This window comes from Schistocerca piceifrons, chromosome 4 (assembly GCF_021461385.2).
Source record: "Schistocerca piceifrons isolate TAMUIC-IGC-003096 chromosome 4, iqSchPice1.1, whole genome shotgun sequence".
Lineage (NCBI taxonomy): Eukaryota > Metazoa > Arthropoda > Insecta > Orthoptera > Acrididae > Schistocerca > Schistocerca piceifrons.
The window spans coordinates 39619462-39641189 of NC_060141.1; the positions used below are offsets into that span (position 1 = coordinate 39619462).

Sequence of the window (21728 nt, forward strand, 5' to 3'; positions counted from 1 at the left end):
CGAAGAAATGGAGCAGGCAAACGTCACAAATAGAGCACTTGGCTGCAAAAAGCTACGGTTCTAGGTTTGAGGCCCAGTCCAGCACACAGCTTTAATCTGCCAGAAAGTTCCAAGCTAGTGCGTAATCCACAGTAAAGTGAAAATTCAATCTGGAGTGCATTATTATATACACTACTGGCCATTAAAATTGCTGCACCACGAAGAGGACGTGCTACAGACGCGAAATTTAACTGGCAGGAAGATGCTGTGATATGCAAATGATTCGCTTTTCAGAGCATTCCCACAAGGTTGGCTCCGGTGGCAACACTTACAACGTGCTGGACATGAGGAAAGTTTCCAACCGATTTCTCAAACACAAACAGCAGTTGACCAGTGTTGCCTTGTGAAATGTTGTTGTAATGCCTTGTGTAAGAAGAGAAATACGCACCATCACATTTCCGACTTTGATAAAGGTTGGATTGTAGCCTATCACGATTTGCGGTTTATCGTATCATGACATTGCTGCTCGCGTTTGTCGAGACCCAATGACTGTTAGCAGAATATGGAATCGGTGGGTTCAGGAGGGTAATACGGAATACTGTGCTGGATCCCAACAGCCTCTTATCACTAGCAGTCGAGATGATAGGCATCTTATCTGCATGGCTGTAATGGATCGTGCAGCCACGTCTCGATCCCTGAGTCAACAGATGAGGACGTTTGCAAGACAACAACCATTCTGCACTAACAGCTCGAGGACGTTTACAGCAGCATGGACTATCAGCTCGGAGACCATGGCTGCGGTTACCCTTGACGCTACATCACAGACAGGAGCTCCTGCAATGGTGTACTCAATGATGAACTTGGGTGCACGAATGGCAAAACGTCATTTTTTTGGATGAATCCACGTTCTGTTTACAGCATCATGATGGTCGCATACATGTTTGGTGACATCGCGGTGAACTCACATAGGAAGCGTGGTATTTGTCATTGCCATACTGGTGTATCACCTGGCATGATGGTATAGGGTGCCATTGGTTACACGTCTTGGTCATCTCTTGTTTCACATTTGACGGCACTTTGAACAGTGGACGTTGCATTTCAGATGTGTTTACGACCCATGGCTCTACCCTTCATTCGATCTCTGCGAAACTCTACATTTCAGCAGGATAATGCATGACCGCATGTTGCAGGTCCTGTTACGGGGCTTTCTGGATACAGAAAATGTTCGACTGCTGCCCTGGCCAGCACATTCTCCAGATCTCTCACCAATTTGAAAACGGCTGGTCAATGGTGGCCGAGCAAACTGGCTCGTCACAATACGCCAGTCACCACTCTTGATGAACTGTGGTATCGTGTTGAAGCTGCATGGGCAGCTGTACCTGTACACGCCATCCAAGCTCTGTTTGACTCAATGCCCAGGCGTATTAAGGCCATTATTATGGCCAGAGGTGGTTGTTCTGGGTACTGACTTCTCAGGATCTATGCACCCAAATTGCGTGAAAATGTAATCACATGTCAGTTCTAGTATAATGTATTTGTCCAACGAATACCTGTTTATCATCTGCATTTTTTCTTGGTGTAGCAATTTTAATGGTCAGTAGTGTAAAAACAACAATGAATATATAGCAAAACGTCATCTCTGTGTGTGACAAACATCAAATAAATTCAACTAGATTCGGGACGTCATTTCATACTGTCAGGAACCAACAACATTAATTAAATGACAGAGGAAAGAAGTCCTCCCCCACCCCCACCCCCTTACCCTCCCTCATCCAAAAGATAATGATCTTGTGTCAAAGCCCCCAAAAAGAGATTTAAAACATGTTAATAAAATACTGGAAAGTCCTGGATGGGACACACACAATGGAAGAAGTAAAGATAAGCACTAATAATATAATCAAGGCATACAGCAATACACAGTCACATATGAAGGGTTTAAACTCATAGTTAAGCTATCATACAATGTCCTTCGTCAGAGTTAACAGACCAACATCTAAAAACACACACGCACGCGCACACACACACACACACACACACACACACACACACACACACACACACGAAGGATGTTAACAGTTCTAAGTGCTGGTAATGTGTGTGTGTGCATGCATTATGATCTATGCAAGTGACATTGTCTGACAGCTTAGCTATGAGTTCAGTCTCATTTATGTACCTGCCTATCACTCAATGGCCCCTGCCAATAATGCAATCATTAGATGGAAAATCCACAGTCAACAATAACTTAATTTCTTGTATAAAAATACAGGCTTATAAATGTTTAACAGATGAATGTGGTGTGTGTGTGTGTGTGTGTGTGTGGGGGGGGGGGGGGGGGGTTGCACACACGCGTGTGCATAGTCATGTCTCCAGGAAAAACTATTTCATTTCAATCAGGGTTACTAACACTCACCTACATAAAACCGGCCACCATTGTATCCATGAGAATTATGATTGTGACCATTGTGTGTGGCTGTGACTGTGAACATGGCCATGAGCATGTGGTGTAACAGCGGGACAGGGGTGCATCCAAGGTGCCGAATAACATCGATGTGAGTCAGTGGCAATTGGACCAGGTCCAGGGCCAACTGAGCTCCCCAGATGTCCAGTAACAGGTCCCATAGAGGTAGGACCAACCGTAGATGCTAAGTCACCCCTACTTCGACATCTTGCTCGACAGCCGACCGAGAATGATGTTGGCGCAGGGGCAGGTGCTGGCACTGCTGGATAATTCAATCGTGCATGGATGCCTAGATATAATGCCTGGTCGTGTCCCTCCTGGTGGCATTGATGTTAATGGCACTGGGGCAACCATAGGCATCTCCTCGTCAGATTCTTGAGTCAAATCAAACAACGGGTACTGCACCACTATCGGTATTCGTTTGACTATTTCCAACAGTGCTTTGTTGCTGCTGTCGCTGCTGCTGAGACTGCTGCTGGTGCTGCATCTGCAAAGAAATTGAAAACTGCAAATGTAACACACTTGATGCTAGCAATGTGCTGGCTGAACACACAATGTTAATGTAATCAGCAAATAAGGACAAGTAGCAAACTGAATTCCATTTTTCATATGGTATCCAACAATATTCCCCACACAAATAATATATACCACACACACTGAAGTGCCAAAGAAATAGGCATGTGTATTCAGATACAGAGATATGTGAACAGGCATAATACGGCACTGTGGTCGGCAACATCTATATAAAACAACAAGTTTCTGGTGCAGATGTTAGATTGGTTACTGTTGCTACAATGGAAAGTTATCAAGGTTTAAGTGAGTTTGAACGTGGTGGTATAGTCAGCACATGAGTGATGGGATACAACATCTCCAAGGTAGCAATGAAGTGGGGATTTTCCTGTATGACCATTTCATGAGTGTACCATGAACATCAGGAATCCAGTAGGACATCAAATCTCTGGCATCGCTGTAGCCAGAGAAAGATCCTGCAAGAACGGGACCAACAATGACTGAAGAGAATCATTCAATGTGACAAGTGCAACCCCTCTGCAAACTGCTGCATATTTCAATGCTAGGCCATCAACAAGCTTTACGCCTCGTCTGGGCCTGTCTACACTGACATTGGACTGTTAATGACAGGAAACATGCTGCCTGTCAGACAAGTCTCACTTCAAATTGCGTAGAGTGGATGGACATGTACAGGTATAGAGACAACCTCAGGATTCCGTGGACTCTGCATGTCAGTAGAGGATTGTTAAGCTGGTGGAGGCTATGTAATGGTGAGGTGCGTGTGCAGTTGGAGTGATATGGGACCCCTGATACATTTAGATACGACTCTGACAGCATACCGTCTGATCACTTGCATCCATTTGAGTCCATTGTGCATTCCAGCAGACTGGGGCAATTCCAGCAGGACAATGCAACACCCCACATGTCCAGAATTGCTACAGAGTGTCTCCGGGAACACTCTTCCGAGTTTAAACACTTCCACTGACCACCAAACTCCCCAGACATGAACTTTATTGAGCATATCTGATCTGGGATGCCTTGCAACATCCTGTTCAGAAGAGATCTCCCCCCCCCCCCCCCATACTCTTATAGCTTTATCGACAGCCCTGCAGCATTCGTGGTGTCAATACCCTCCAGCACTACTTCAGACATTTGTCAAGTCAATGCCAGATCGTGTTGCAGCACTTCTGCGTGCTTGCAAGGGACCAAAAACGCCAGAAAAGGTGAAAGAGAAAAGGCAAGGGAAACAAATCCACAAGGAATACAGGAAACCAGGTGGATAGCCAGGCCAACATAAGTAAGAACACGAAGAGAGGGAAAGAAACGGGCAGTGGGGAAGGAGCGTGGATGGGGAGGTGCACAGGGAAGTAAAGGCAGCCCGGGAAGACTAGACTGCAATAGCTCAGGGCTCTGTATGTGCCATACACGAACTCACTAAAGAACTGTGAGCCCCGCGTGGGCCAGCTGTGAAGCAGTCATTAAAGTGAAGCATATCATGATGTGCAGCATGTTCTGCAACAGCTGTCTCTTGGCCAAGATTGCGGTTGGTCATTGACGAGGGCAGACCTGAGCATGACAACTAACAATCTATCTTTTCCAATTTGTTGTTCTTTAAGATGATGTTTAGTCGTGTAGTTACCTCAACATGAATAAAAAATTATTTATAATTATAATATATTCTGAAATTGTGTTTTTTATGTATGTTTGTAACCCTTAGTGTTTACAGAAAACTGTACTTGATAACGTTCTTTGATCCTTGAATGATATCAATTTGCAACTACCATATTAGAATTAAAATAATTGCTAGTATCCTTAAGTGACCACACAAACCTGTTTGTACACTTTTTTTTTGTGAAAAATATTTAATTGCTACTTCAGTGCTCAGAAATTAGGAACCTTTTTCTTTTTTGCTCAGAAATAGTGCTTTGTTATTTTAAAGTAATTTGTATGCATGTTTAAAAAATTAACGTATTTTTGTAACTGTTGGTGAACTGAATAGTGTATCCAAACGGGCAAAAAAGAGCTCTCGCACCGAAATCAGTCAGTATGAATAGGCAACTGAATCCCACCAACAATCCAAAGCACTTGATATAAATAAACGCCTATGAATTAAAAAACTCTGTCTCAGTAGTTTTCACTGTGATGTTTACTTCGGCAAGTTGTGAATTTTTGAAATTATGAAGAAATTAGCCTATTTCGTCCACAGACACACATTTCAATTTATAGGTTAGCCATACATTTTTTTACATAATTGAATAGAGAAAAAAAAAAATTGTTCACCAAGTGGTGGCACAAGAAAACGTGTATTAAGATTAAGTAAATGTGCAAGGTTTCAGAGCCAGTGGCTCCTTCTTCAGGCAGAAATGTTGAAAGGGAAGGAAGAGGGCTGAAGGAAAAGGACCGGCAAGTTTTAGGAAATAGAGGAAGTTCAGAAAAGTCGCCCAGAGCCCCATATCAGTGTGACGGACGGGAAAGGCTGATTATTGGGGGCTGAACTGGACAAGATTTTGAAACTGAGAACTTAAAGATGGAAGATAGGATAACACACAAGACAGAGGTTTCAGACAAACCTTCGTGCAAAAACTAATAAGAATTGAAAGTTAAGTGCACTATATTGGGCAGAGGTGGAGGGAGGGGAAAAATAGATAGGTTAGAAAATAAAAGGTACAGAAACTAAAAGGGAGTGAAGAAAGAAATAGTTATTGAGAAGAAATGCCGAGACAGAAGAAATTAATGTAAATGAAGAGCAGGTGGGTGGCAAGAACTAAGAGCATGTTGTAGCACCAGTTCCCACTTGTGGAGTTCTGAGAAACTGGTGTCAGGAAGAAAAATTCAGATTGCACATTTGGTGAAATAGATACCAAGGTCATGTTGTAGAGTGTGATCTGCAACAGGATACTGTGTGTTATCAGTCTATGTTCATTCATCCTAAATTGATAACTTGGTTGGTAGCATATGTTTAGCAAGTTACAGGGCTGATGCAAGTGATGGTTGGAGGGGATGTAAGGCAAGCCTTGTTGTTGTTGTTGTTGTTGTTGTCGTCGTCTTCAGTCCTGAGACTGGTTTGATGCAGCTCTCCATGCTACCCTATCCTGGTCAAGTTTCTTCATCTCCCAGTACTTACGGCAACCTACATCCTTCTGAATCTGCTTAGTGTATTCATCTCTTGGTCTCCCTCTACGATTTTTACCCCCCACGCTGCCCTCCAATGCTAAATTGGTGATCCCTTGATGACTCAGAACATGTCCTACCAACCGATCCCTTCTTCTAGTCAAGTTGTGCCACAAACTCCTCTTCTCCCCAATTCTATTCAATACCTCCTCATTAGTTATGTGATCTACCCATCTAATCTTCAGCATTCTTCTGTAGCACCACATTTCAAAAGCTTCTATTCTCTTCTTGTCCATACGTGGCTACACTCCACACAAATACTTTCAGAAACGACTTCCTGACACTTAAATATATACTCAATGTTAACAAATTTCTCTTCTTCAGAAACGCTTTCCTCGCCATTGCCAGTCTACATTTTATAATCTCTCTACTTCGACCATCATCAGTTATTTTGCTCCCCAAATAGCGAAACTCCTTTACTACTTCAAGTGTCTCATTTCCTAATCTAATTCCCTCAGCATCATCTGACTTAATTCGACTACATTCCATTATCCTCGTTTTGCTTTTGTTGATGTTCATCTTATATCCTCCTTTCAAGACACAGTCCATTCCGTTCAACTGCTCTTCCAAGTCCTTTGCTGTCTCTGACAGAATTACAAGCATTACAGAAACGATATTGTGGAAATTGGGGGGAGGGGGGCAAATGCTATTGTAGGTGTGGTAGACAAAATGTCAGACAGAATGGAATGGACCTCATTTCAGGACAGATTTGAGGTAATCATAGCCTTGTCGAACTAGCTGATTAATACAATAAAAACCAGGATAAGACTAAGCTGCCCCCCCCCCCTTTTTTAGGAACCGGCTGTACCAGAATTGGATGTGACAGACCAGTAAATACCTGTTTTGGAATTCAGCTGGTGGGGTAATTATGTCCACTGAAGCCATAGGTGATAATGGTGATGTACTCCTGTACAGAGTCTGCATCTCAACAAATATGTTTGTTTCGAATGACAAGGTGTTTGAGAGGGAACATATGAAACAGGAAGGACAGCAACTGTCAAATGGACTATGGTTTGTTAGGTTTAACATGAACACCAGTGTGTAACTGAACCTCGATGAGGATGAGGTCAACATCAAGAAAAGTAGAATACATTCTCAACAAGATCATGTGAAATTTAACTGGGAGAATGTATTTAGAGATTTCAAAGATTTGTTGGTCATTCGAGTAATTAATGTTTTCCATTCATTCATATATCATATTTTTTGTCCATTCTACTTTAGAAAGAAATTGCAAACTGGTGTGGTTTATAGTCACTTATCAAAATGTAAATGAAAACATAATATTACAAAGAATGTGGCAGGTTGCAGTTTCGCATTTGACCATTCAGTCTTTTATTAATTTGGGAAGTTCAGCTGCAAAATGAAGTCTATACGAAATAGTATGTCATCTGCCTAAACAAAGTTATAAGAATGAAATTTTCACTCTGCAACACAGTTTGTGCTGCAGTGAAACTTCCTGACAGATTAAAACTATGTGCCAGACCAAGACTTGAACTCGGGACCTTGCCTTTCGTGAGCAAGTGCTGCACCAACCGAGCTACCCAAGAATGACTCAGGACCCATCCTCCCAGCAGGAGTGCTACTGTGAAATTTGGAAGGTAGGAGATGAGGTACTGGTGGAATTAAAGCTGTGAGGACAGGTAATGAGTCATTCTTGTGTAGGCAAAGGCCCCGAGTTTAAGTCTCCGTTCGACACACTGTTTCAATCTGCCAGGAAGTTCAGAAAGTTATGACTTCACATGGGGCAACAAAATCAGTATTCTGCACACAAATGGGAATACACGATGGAGTGACTCAGAATTTTATGCAAGGACATAAAAGCAACTATGGATCATAAAGAAGTCAAACAATGGAAAACACAGGATGTAATGAAGACACCATTACAAAAAGGATACATTGCTACTCACTAAATAGAGGAGATGGTGAGTCACAGATAGGCACAACAAAAAGACTGTCAGACAAATAAGCTTTCAGCTGCAAAGGCCTTCATCAGAATTAGACAACATACAAACACTCATTCATCAAAACAGAACTCACACACATGACCACAGTCACTGGCTGCCGATGTCAGAGACTGCGGTCGTGTGTGTGTGTGTGTGTGTGTGTGTGTGTGTGTGTGTGTGTGTGTAAGGGGGGGGGGGGGGTCTAATTCTGATGAAAGCCTTTGTGGCTGAAAGCTTATTTGTTTGGCAGTCCTTTTGTTGTGCCTATCTGCGACTCAGCATCTACGCTATATGGTGACTATGGACCCAGGAATCTTTCATGTGATACAAAAAGGAAACTACAAAATATCAAAGTTAATAATGATTAGCATAAAAAATATGTTCTAACTACACTTAGATTGAAAAAGCATATTTCTTCATACATTAATTTCATAGTGACACAAATAAAAAATTTTCAAAATAGGTTCAGATCCAACCACACTCTCGAATACATCTTTACAGGCACAATTTGATGCATCTTTATCAACTAATAAAGAAATATAATGCTCCACTTAAATTATATCCCAATGGCCTACAGGTTCACCTACAGTCCAGCAATGAAATTAATTCAACCAAATTTAAGCCAAGGAAAGAAGACAGGGAAAATTAAACATCCACACTACAATATGCAACCCAAGACACATAACAAGAAAACAATGTCACATATGGATCCACAAATCTTTTATGTTATACAAACACGAAACTACAAAATATCAGTGTTAATGATGATTAGCAGAAAAATAACCTCCATAAATATTTCAGCTGCAGTAACACATGGCTGCATGCATCGTTATGGTGAAGAATCCAGATTCTGACATTCTAAAGTATGTTTCCTTTAAACAATTATTTTGCTGTTTAAACAATTCTCATTCAATGCTGTGTTCAATGACTGTGATACATACTCCTTGTACGTTGCTTCTTTTCAGTAAGCTCAGATAACAACCATTGAATGGATCTTTCACTCTTTCACTTGAGAAGCAAATTATCTGTCGTTTAAAATTTCCTTTTTTCACTTAATCTTGAAAACCATAATAGAAAAAATTTTCCCATTTGCACCTCAGCCACATTGGTAGAAACAGGTCATATTTTTCATCTTTGAACACTTTGTATAGTCTTACATTGTTTTATTTTCAACAACACAATGTACTTCTAGAATATTTAGCCATGAAACTAGCATAACGTGGGGTTATTATTAAACAACATTATGCAATTAAGATATGATAGAACTTGTCTGCCATCACTTTTAGGAGAGAGAAATAAATTATGGAAATGCATATTTATTTTAATAGATGGGTCATACAGTTTTAGCAATGATATTCCAGGAAATGATAAGAATTATAAAGACAGAAATGTTGCCATTAGCAGAGTTGAATGATAGTAGCAGAAAACAAACACAAAAACACATTTTAGTTTTTAAAAATTATTTTTATTTCCTAAATACGATTTATTTTTTGTGAAAATCTTGGAAATATATCACACAGAAAGACTGACTTTGTATCCCTTTCACCACCAGTTACTTTTTCTTCTTTTACATTTGTTTGGGTGTTTATTAAATCCAAATCTGAACAGAATTTGTATTTAGTTACTTTGGAGTAAACGGGAATTGCTCACAACAATGACCTGCAAATGTTTTGTCAGTATCTCTGAACAGAGTAGACGGTTTTTCAGTAAGTTCTGTTCATTGTTTTGACAGTTTTTCACAGTGTCACCTCGGCAAACATGTTTGTCAGTTTCCTCGGTCTAAAAAATAAAGCTGTTGACAATGGATATAAATAGGTATAAAGCTGTTCCTTCTACTATTACAAAGTCTTCCAAAGCAAATGAGATAACAACTGTGAATTTGACCTGTTTTGTCAATACCAGTTTTATTCATATTATAATCAATGACCAAATCTAATGGGGTACTTCCAGATGATCCACCGGGTAACCGTTTCCATTTTATGCCTAATATTTCAAAGAGTGCCCCCATCGTCTTCTTCAGCTGCTGCAAGTTGTGCTGGTACGAGGGCTCACTACCTAGACCCCAACCAGATTGTAGACTGATGTTGGTCTCATGCTGCTATCTATAGCTGACAAGGGGATAGTGTCTACTCGCGATTACCAATTTCATCCAATTTTATGGAATATGCAGGGCACGGCCAAAAGTGAAAATAACAGACGAGGGAGCTCGAGACGGCCATGCGTTTGGAAAAAGTAGCATTTTTGGCATGGGCTGAACAGACTTGAGCCACTTGTATTGGTGTACTTTGCAGGTTGTGTGTACAGTGCAAAAGAGTACAGAATGATAATCCAAGGGTCATGGCTTTGAGCCGCTATGTGAAAACTTTTTTTATTTTTTATTTCCAGTTATTACATTAATTACACTGTAAATACAATGAAATAATGCACAGCATATTGTGTTTATTAACATTTTCATAAAAGGCATGAAAAGGGAAGGCAACTGAAAATGTGAGATTGCAAATACATTCCGAGGAAGGGAGTGTGAGGTTTATTAGTGAACTTCATATATAAACTTAGATATTTTTATATCTAAAAACAAAGATGATGAGACTTACCAAACAAAAGTGCTGGCAGGTCGACAGACACACAAACAAACACAAACATACACACAAAATTCAAGCTTTCGCAACAAACAGTTGCTTCATCAGGAAAGAGGGAAGGAGAGGGAAAGACGAAAGGATGTGGGTTTTAAGGGAGAGGGTAAGGAATCATTCCAATCCCGGGAGCGGAAAGACTTATCTTAGGGGCAAAAAGGACAGGTATACACTCGCACACACGCACATATCCATCCGCACATACACAGACACAAGCAGACATTTGTAAAGGCAAAGAGTTTGGGCAGAGATGATATTTTTATTATTTTACAGGTGATGCTTTACACATGCTCGGGTAATATTCATCGAAAAAACAGGTGGAGCAGTAATTTTCTCGCATATTGTGCACACACATTATAAACATCGCTTTTTTATGACATTGTTGTTTTAAAGGCCCTTACAAAAACAAATCTCATTTACATTCATTAAAGGTTTTCTTTCATCATATTGTTTTGCATTGAACCACACGTTAATGCATCATCTTGCCTAATATTTGTGAGGATAGCTTGTGTTGTACAGCTGACTGTATTTTGATGCAGCCTTCTGAGGATGAGATTTATTTTTCTGTTTCAACAAGATAAGAACAGTTTTGAACCCTTCTGGTCCAATTCTTTTGCTGATGATAAAAACAGACACTGCAGCATTGCCTTAGCAATGCGTATTTGTGGGGAATCACTTCCACACTGCATACTGGCAATCCTCCCTCATCTTGAAAAATCTGTAATCGTGGATTTGTCTGCCCTCCTCACAAGTCAATTAACAAAAGAAATTTCACCACATCAAATGCTATATCTTGAGCATTATCTCAGTTTATTTGCAGTTTAAGTAATGTAGAAATGAAAAAGGTTTCTGCATAGTAACGCGATCCCATGACTTTTGGATTACCACTCCGTACTCTTTCTGCTGCACCAGTCACTGCCTTCAAACCATGCTAATGTAAATGCTTCATGCCTCGTCTGACTTGGGTCAAAAATGTTAGTTTTTCTAAATGCTTGGGCATGTGGCATTTCAACTTCTGCCAATTTGATTTCTAGCTAAGACCTGGAGGCACCTTAAATTTGGATGAAATTGGTGATAATGAGTAGGCATCATCCCCTTGTGAGTTTCAATTCCCAATGCCCCCAACAGTCTTCGATGCTCTTTTATTTTTCAGAGACCGTACTGATATTTTGTGATATACACATTCTCTCAGCATTTTCCGGCTCTTGCAGATGTGAAGGCTAATGAGATCATAATGAACTGAGTGTCTGACAGCAAATTTTGTTTAAATTGAAATCTCCATTCCTCTTTATTAGATTTTCCAACATCTCTATTTCAATAGACTCCTTAATTTTACTATCCCAGAAACTTGTTGTTTCTACCCTGATACTCGTCTCATCGAATTTCAGTTCGTGATTATATTCAAGGCAGTGCTTGGCAATAACTTATTTGATTGGTTGTTTCAGTCGGGTTTGTCACTGATGTTCTTTGGGTCTGCCCCACATATTGTATACCACATTCATAATTTTAATGCCTGAGTACCCATTCCATCAGAACACTACTTATAGGTGTTCTAATTTTTTGGCAAGGATCTTCTTATCTGAAAGTGTCTGCGCTCTACAGACCAGTGTGTTTAACACGGACTTCCTTTGTCAGCTTGAGGCATGGAGATTGAGGTCAGTGTGTTTGGACTTTTTATAAGCACTGTGATCCAAGGATCTGTCCAGTCTAACACATCTAGAAAGCTAACTGGCCCTCTGCTTCAAATTCTGTCATTTTATATTAGGATGGATAGAGTTAAAATGTTCCAGAAACTCTTCAAGTTTTTTCATTTTATTCAACTGCATCACAAATGTGTAATTCACTTGTTGATAGAAACATGTTGGTTTCAACTTGGCAGGTCTAGTGCCATTGCTTCAAAGCGTTACAAATATAGGTTCATCATAGCAGATGATACCAGAATACTCATAGCTATGCCATTGGTTTCTTAAAAATATTTCCTGTTGAACAGGAAATAAGTTTGTGCAGACCTAAAGCAATGGCTGCACACCAACCAGCGCAGAGCCATGAAACAGCATCAAGAAGGTGCTGATCCACATGCCAATGGAAATAGCAAGCAGTGGCACACCTCTAGGTAGGAGTTCAGGGCCACCTGTCAATTCTGATTTTACCAGCCCCCCATTGCTGGTCGGCCCAGTTCAGTCGCAGACTTCAAGGGCATCAGTACTGAGTAATGGGGAGACGATACTTAGCCCGTGTTCTGCGAGTAGTAATAGACAGTAAAGTACTTGCATGTAGGAGACACAGGAAGCACAGGAGAAATTAAGTTCTTTTCTCTTTAGAGATGAAGAGATCAATTAATCTTAAGACAGTTGTAGTGCTTCGAGAAATTCAATGCCAATTCTAGAGACCCTCAGCTTTCCACCGTCTCGAACACCTGATATTTTACATATGAGAGTGAGAGATGGGGGAGTGTCTACCTCGCGCCAGTTTTCTGTGTGCGCATGCTGGACGTGTATCAAGAGAATGCTACAATGTGGACAGTTGATCGACAGGGGCAAGTGGTTGCCGCACTCGCCACAGAAGCTACATGCTCAGCACAAGGAGCAAGCGTGCCTTACTCTGTGATGGTGCTACGTCAGTCATAAGTCAGTCATTATTCTGAACAGCTGAATTATGTTATAAGAAAAGAAATTTACTTACTTACTCTCTTGAGATTCTGATGGTAGGCTTGCGAAAACTTTGAGAGATTTCTGGAACTGAATTTATTCTAAAAGTACTTAATAGTTCTGATGGTATGTGAGTCATTGGGCTTACGAAATATTGTTTATTTACGTGAAAACTGTTATGTGGTGTTCTGTTTGTGGAAGCGAAAATATAGTGGGCTTGATTTAAAAGTATCTTGTGTGTACAGAATCATTTTGAGAGTAGAGAAGATTCCTACAAACAGCATTATATCTTCAGAGAAGAAGTTGAGGAGATTGACGCAGCCGGCTATCCTGAAAAGAAGATTGGCAAAGCACATCCAAGTAAGTCGAATGATGAAGGGGGCGGGTCAGTCTTGCACACCAGCACCACACACTGGAAACTGCCACACAGTGTTTTGTACATATGATTTTGGATTCCTGCCACTGGCCATTGCAATTTCTCTCCTTCCTTGTTTGTGTCGGTGCTGATTCCTACAGTAGCCAACACAAAATCTGGTAATGAGGATTCCAGAACCAATGCTGCCTTCGCTCTACAATGCTCCGCCACAGCAGGTCGCTGGAAACCACCACCCAGTATTTTGTACTGATGATTTTGCATTCCTGCCACTGACCATTGCAACTTCTCTCCTTCCTTGTTTGTGTCGGTGCTGATTCCTACAGTAGTCGACACAAAATCTGGAAACAAGGATTCCAGAACCAATGTTGCCTTCGCTCTACACTGCTCCGCCACAGCAGGTCACTAATATTTCTTTCTTTCCTTTCAGAAGCACACTGCTTGCAGACTAACCGCAACACTTCTGATATTTGATTTGCTTATAATTGTTATGTTTTAGCACTTCTCATTAAACTGGGCTCCAACCCACCTATTCCACCACCCGTGCCTATGCCTCCAGCTGCTGCTGGCTTTGATCTGATGCAGTTTATTCAGTTTCAGGACCAACAAATGTCGCAGTTGATGACAGCAGTCCAGCAGCTCATTTATGCACAGTCCACTGCTGAATCGACTTTGCCTCAACAGCCAGCCACATCCACGGCACTGCCTCCGTGCATTCCACCATTCCGAGCTTTCAATTAACTACAAGAGGACTGGAACGAATGGCATACTGTGATAAACATCAAGTTCAAGGTACTGTGAAACTTTCTTATTTCTTGTCAATGGCCGGCACAGGAGTTTTGTCTTGCTCAGGAGTTATTCCCTACCAGTAGGTTAGAGTTGCTAGGTTTTGAAGATTGAGTTTCCACCCTCATAAAGTATTACGAGGATCAGGTGCAGGTTGCTGCAGCTTGATACAAGTTCTTTCACTTGCGCAAAAAGCCAGGGCAGATATACTGTCAGTGGGTCACTGAACTTCAAGGTACAACACAACAGTGTCGGTTTCAATGTAGCTGTGGACAATACCGTAATGACACCGTGATTCATGTTGCAATTATTTACAACATGACACACAGTGACTGCTCCACCACGGTCATTGGGGAATGTATGCACAAAACAGTTAGCGTGTCGGCATTGTACTTGGCTGGTCACGGACACCCACATTGAACAGATGATGTCTGTGGCACGCTTGTGTTGGGAATCTATCGGTCCCGCCACAAACATTTTCAACTTGGTCAAAGTCTTAATCCCCATGGCAACAAGTGCATATTGACTTTGCTGTTCCTTTTTGGGACACTCAATGGCTTAGTGTTGTGGACACTTTTAGCAAATATACGTTTGCAGTGCCCACTATGTCACATGGTACCATTCAGGCTCTGTCAACTATTTTTTGCTTGGAAAATTTGCCTGAAATGTTGGTTACAGACACTGGGCCACAGATTATGGCTCAGGACTGTAAACAATTTTGTAGAGCCAATGATATCACTCACGTTACCAGTCAAACGATTCGCGCATACATTCAAGTAACAGATGACCAAACAACATGCCTCCCACACACACGAGCAAGTGCTACTCTCTTCCTTGCAATGTGCTGCTACCAGCCCCGCGACAGTCCATCGCCACCATAGCTTCTACACGGCTGGCATCACCTCATGCTGCTCCAGCAGCTACACCCAGAGCAGCGCACAGTGCCTCCCACACTCTGCAAGTATCACTTTGCACCTAATGATTCTATCCTTTTCAGGGTTTCTAGTCACACCAGGCACTGGGATAGAGGAACGATTCATCAAAATTTGGGGGCTTGCACGAATTTAATTCAAGGGCCTGCTGTGTTGCTGCACCATCATCAGAACCAGATTCGTGTTTGTCGACAGAGAGATTCTTCTGCAGATTTTCTGTCCCCAGACATGCATCGTACTGGGATCCTGTGGCCAACGCATCTGCCCCTGTTGCCTCTTCAGCATCTCTTGCAGAACCAATGGAACTACACCCATTTGCCTTCACCACCACAGTAGCTCATCTACCCAGTACCCATCCCAGTGCCCACCATGGACCCAGCACCATCACCGTCATCATTGTCGCCCTCTTCGTTTTTCTACGGACCAGCTCAGAAAAGGGGTGGACACCTTTCTGGGGTTTTCTGACTGATTTTCCCCCTGAAGCGCACGATGGATATCGAGGTGTGGCCGGGGGCTTGGCATCAGTCCAAGCTGCAGCTCCCAGCTCCTCACGCCACCCAGTTTCCTGTCTTGCTGCCCCCCCCCCCCCCATTGTTGCAAGATGGCTCCCTACATAAAACTGATGCAGCATTTTTGGGGAGGAGGGATGAGCAGTCCTAAAGCATCGATTGCACACCGACTAGAGCACTGCTGCAAAACGGTATCAAGAAGGTGCTGACCTACATGTCAATGGAAAGAGCAGGCAGTAGCACATCTCCAAGAAGAGAGAGTTCAGTGCTCCATCCATCCTGATTTAACCAGCCACACATTGCTTGTGGGCCCAGTTCGGTCACAGACTCGGAGAACATCAATACTAGGTAATAGGAAGACAATACTTATCATGTGTTCTGTGAGCAGCAATACAGAGTAAAGTACTTGTGTGCAGGACACACATGAAGCACAGGAGAAGTTAAGTTCTTTTCTTTTTGGAAATAAAGTGATCCATTAATCTTAGAAAGTGTTTTGTACAGATGATTTTAGATTCTTGCCTCCATCCATCACTACCTCTCTCCTTCCTTGTTTGTGTCTGTGCTGACTCCCACAGTAGCCATCACAAAAAGGTGACACTGGGACATGCCTAAAAGGTTCAATGAAACAACAGTAGAACTTTTCCGGGAAGGATTCAGAAAATGGAACTCGCATAAAGAGGCGATTACATTGAAACTGATTATAACATCTGCGTCCCAGAAATGCAATTGAATGTGGCAGTGTAAAAAATGAGCCAAGGTCACACAAAACTGGCAGTTTTAGTAACACAACAAAAGGACCTCTATTTTCTTGCAACTAAGCAGTTTGCCCTTTTCATGTAAATATGTCATAAATTTGATGGCAGCAGTTAGTAATGGTCTTAACTGATAGTTACTGAATGTTGAAATTGAGGCTTTCAAAGCTAAGGTTCGCATGTAACATGAAAATTACCATTTATGTCCCGTATTAGGAACTGTTGGAGGAGGAGGAGCAGATTAGTATCTAATCTCCTGTCGACAACAGGCCATTAGAGATACAGCACAAGCTCGGATTAGGGAAGGTCGGTGAAAAAAATCTACCTGAGGCCCTTTAAAACGAATCACCCCGGCATTTACCTGAAGTGATTTAAAGAATTCACAGAAAACCTAAATCAGGATGATCAGATGCAGGTTTGAAATATCGTACCAAAATGCGAGTCCAGTGTGATAATGACTATGCCACTTTGTTCCATGTTAGGAGCAGTTATTCTAGACGTGATGTCAGATGAAAATCTTATACTTTCAACTAACTCTATTCTGGTACCAGTTTTAATCACCAAAGTCACATTTCCCAATACTTTTCCACAACAAAATGATGCATTTAGAAGATATCTTTAATGTAGTGAATCAGTTTAACTGCATGTGTTAATCTATAATAAGATAAGCACCCTCAGTGTTCTATTTTACCATCAGAAAGAGGTTTGTGTGATGCCATTTATCTTGTACTGTGATTGACCAACAGAAGCACTCCAAGCATGTTCCACATTTAACAATGGAAAATCGGGGATGGAACAATTGTAACACGAATTACAATCGATTGTTACTCACCCTACTTAGACGGGTCGACAGCAGACAGGCACATTTAAGAGTAGATTGTTGGATATTAGTTGTCTATCGGACAAGGTTCTTCATCAGACGAACGGGTGTGAGTTTTTATCTCATAGGGAACTTCCTCCAACATCTAAATAATATCCAATAATCTACTTTTAAATGTGCCCACCTGCTTATCAATGTCTTCTCTATGTGGTGAGTAGCAATCTATCATAATTTACCTCATTAAGTGCAGCAGTTCGTAAATTTTGGTGGTGATAACAGCAAGCTTTTGAAAATACTTCAGGCAGAGGTGAAGGACACAATGAAGCACACTGGGCTGCACCTCCAAACTCAGCCGATAACTTTTATGCTGACAGACCCACGCAAGCCTGTATTACAACTTTAGGTTATTGTTTCAGATTTAGGATGGTAAGATTAATTCTGTTAGTGCTGACATGGCAAACTGTCTTTTATGTATACTTGATGTTGCAGGTCTCAGCCTTGTAGATATTTCGAAGGTGTACAAATACCTTCAGAATTTAGTGGAAAAGCAACTTTCCATGTCAGCAGGATATGTCAACACTGTCAAATGTTTGTACTGAAGGCAGCCTGTCTTCCATGTTCAATTATACACTGAAGTTTTGACAGTTCAGCAGAATAATCCCTTTGAGAGAATTTTGATGTTAGGACATTTTCTTTTGAAAATGTTTCAAGGGTATAGTTGCATAGTATTATTTTCTATGACATTACATTTAATAGTGTCATTGTAACTCCTTTCTACAGTGTGTTACAAAAAGGTACGGCCAAACTTTCAGGAAACATTCCTCACACACAAATAAAGAAAAGATGTTATGTGGACATATGTCCGGAAATGCTTAATTTCCATGTTAGAGCTCATTTTAGTTTCGTCAGTATGTACTGTACTGTACTGTACTGTACTGTACTGTATTTCCTCGATTCACCTCAACCCTCTTGACTTTCATTTATGGGGGCATTTGAAAGCTCTTGTCTATGAAACCCCAGTACCAAATGTAAAGACTCTTCGTGCTCGTATTGTGGACAGCTGTGATACAATACGCCACTCTCCAGAGCTGCATCAGCGCGTCAGAGATTCCATGCGACGGAGGGTGGATGCTTGTATCCTCGCTAACGGAGGACATTTTGAACATTTCCTGTAACAAAGTGTTTGACGTCACGCTGGTATGTTCTGTTGCTGTGTGTTTCCATTCCATGATTAATGTGATTTGAAGAGAAGTAATAGAATGAGCTCTAACATGGAAAGTAAGCGTTTCCGGACACATGTCCACATAACATATTTTCTTTGTTTGTGTGTGAGGAATGTTTCCTGAAAGTTTGGCCATACCTTTTTGTAACACCCTGTATAACATTAATAAATGTGATGATGTCAATAAACATAATGAAATTGATAGGACTATTTTCATTTTCAACATAACACTATAAAACAATAATATAAGATATAAATACAGAACTAACGGTACATCAAAAACAAGCTGTCATAAAACTAGTAATAAGAAAAACAGAGTCCATGCTGAGGTTCATTAGAAGAATCCTGCTAAAATGTAATTCATGCATGGGTGAGGTAGCTTACAAAGCACTCGTTCAGTTTAGATCCAGATGAGATAGAATTAGTGGACGAGATAGAAAAGATACAGAGAATTTTGTCACCTTTTAGCAAGTGTGGGAGTGACAGGGAGCTGCTCATCCAAGTCCAATGACTGACAATACAAGAGAGGTGTTCAGGATTACAAAGAGGTTACCAGTAAAAAATGAGAGAATGCACATCCAAAGAAGATTCTAGCAACATAATACTTTATCCTTTACACACATCTCACGACACGATCAAGAAGATAATGTCAGAGAAACTTGAACTTTTATGGAGGCTTCCTACAATCATTCATCCCCCACGACGACTGAAAATGGAATATAAAAGGGGGAAATACCCTCAACCACACGCACCATAAGCTGACTTGCGGTTTGCTGACATAGATGCAGAAACAATCTCAAAATAGTATGCTATATAGTGAACACAGTGTCTTAAAAGCAACAGCTAGGTTCAGTTACCAATTCGCTGAAATTTGATACTAGAGATATGCAATATCTCCAATGACTGTGGTTAGGTAGACTGAACCAAACTTTCTTACACAATAACAAATACAAAATGAATAGGAAAATCTTCTGCATCCAAGATCATTTGGTATTTTTATTCTATTTCACAATGACTGGTTTCAGCAATATCTTGTTGTCATCATCGGATCTAAAATGTACCAAAAGTAAAGCGAATACAAAGAAAATTTATTAATGTTACAAACCTGTATATCAACGATAAGAAGTACATAAGAATCGGTTTACATAACTTCAAAAAATTCTTATTAACACACGTGTGCCACCAATACAATGAGAACACTTTCCAATCACTCATAGGAACCAAGAACATGTTGCCTTGTCAAACACATAAAAAGAACATAGAAAATAAAAAAATTAAATAAAAATATAAAAAGTGGAGGTGAACAAATAGAAAATGCAACTGTGGCCCAAGCACATCACAGAAACATGGTCAACCTATACAAATTACATAGGCTGCTGACACTAAGTAGAAGTTTTTTTTGTTTTTTTTTAAAAAAAATCAAACCAGGAATAACCCTCAGAAGAAGGTTACAAAAGGCAAATCTTGGGATGCCTGATTGTAAGCAAGATACAGTAAGACAGAGATAAAATTGAGGAGAAGTATGAGAGGAATGTGGAGGTAAGATGGGTGAGTTGCTCTGCACAGAGTGCAATTGGGAGGTCCCCAGAGCAGGATATATGGTGGGAGATGCACCCTCTGCATCTCACCAGCACCACCTCACTGTCCATTACCCCAAGAAAATGAGCAACACAGACAAGATGGTAAAAGTTTACTAAAGATAAAACATTGAAAATGGCGAACATAAAATAACAAGGAGAATAAAAAGGTGGAAAGGGTAGGGGCCAGGTCTGACCACTGAGTAAGAGCTGCCATGGCGGCCTTGGGCCAGAGTAGGCAAGGGGTGCCCCTCCAGCTCCTCAGGCGATCAATGAAGCCAAAGTGCTCCATCTCACAGAGACGACTAGAAACAACCTTTGCCGATGAAATGTAAAACCAGAACAGCCATTTTGGCATTGTCCAATACCACCAGAGGTAGTTCATTAGGAAGTTTAAAATATCACCGCAAAGAGGCAAATTTGGGTGGTCTAGCAGGATGTGAGTCACCATCAGGCAGCTATCACATTGGCAGTAAAGTGGGTTCTCAGATCGGAAATGTGGCTGTGGGTCAGCCGAGTGTGGCCAATGCATAGCCGACAAAGAACAGTGGATTCCCTGTGAGAAGCACAGATGGGAGACTGCCACAGGCTCCGTAAGTAGGCTGTTCACATGGCTAGTTCGATGAGGTTCTTAATGTGAGTCAGAACCCACAGCTGTGTACCATGTTCTGTGACCACAATGCTGATGGCGATGCTAAACCATTTATCAGACTCCCACAATCCAGACAGGACACGATCGAGGCTTTGTAAAGCTGCAGAAGGATAGTGCGTTGTGCACCCCAGCTGTTGTTACTGAGGCAGCAAAGTGTATTAAAGTACAGCCAGCACCTTCAATTAAGTTGGCGAAGATGGGGAAGCCCGAGCCAAGTCATCTGGGCATTGATGACCAGTGCCAAAAAATTTTAAGCCTCCACCACACCGAGTAATTGGTCGTTGAGGTAAAGTACTGGTTGTGAATGAACAGTATGATGGTGACAGAAGTGAATGATGCGAGTTTTGGTGGTAGAAAACTGAAAGCTGTGCCTTTCAAAAGGCATCCTACAGTTGGGGCTCAGCAACACCCTCAGGTTCAGCAAGACCCTCATTAGAGGAGCAACTGTAAAAGCAAAAATCATCGGCATACAAGAAAGCTGACACTGAAGACCCCACAGCTGCTGTTAGACTGTTGATGGCCACTAAAAAGAGAGAGACACTAAATACAGAGCCCTGCTGGATCCCATCCTCGTGGATTTGGGGATACTGTGGAAAGCACCCACTCGAATGCAGGAAGTATTGTGCAACAAGAAGGTCTGGACAAAAACCAGAAGTGGATGATACTTCTGTAGTACGTCCCTTCCAAGTAGGTATTTTCCAAGCCAGGCTTAAATATTTTGTGGTGAGGTCTTTACAAAAAACTGAGAAAAAGATGAAGTTGC

General features: G+C 41.3%; 1 protein-coding gene across 1 annotated transcript in view; it reads right to left on the reverse strand.

Annotated features, from left to right (window-relative positions):
* LOC124795578 overlaps window positions 1-21728 on the reverse strand; it is a 308534-nt gene that overhangs the window by 128018 nt on the left and 158788 nt on the right. Inside the window, exons 5-6 of the mRNA XM_047259649.1 lie at window positions 2789-2924; window positions 2390-2621 (exon numbers count right to left, since the gene is read on the reverse strand). Of these exons, the coding sequence (XP_047115605.1) occupies window positions 2390-2621; window positions 2789-2924 (368 nt within the window). The remainder of the gene's footprint in view (window positions 1-2389; window positions 2622-2788; window positions 2925-21728) is intronic.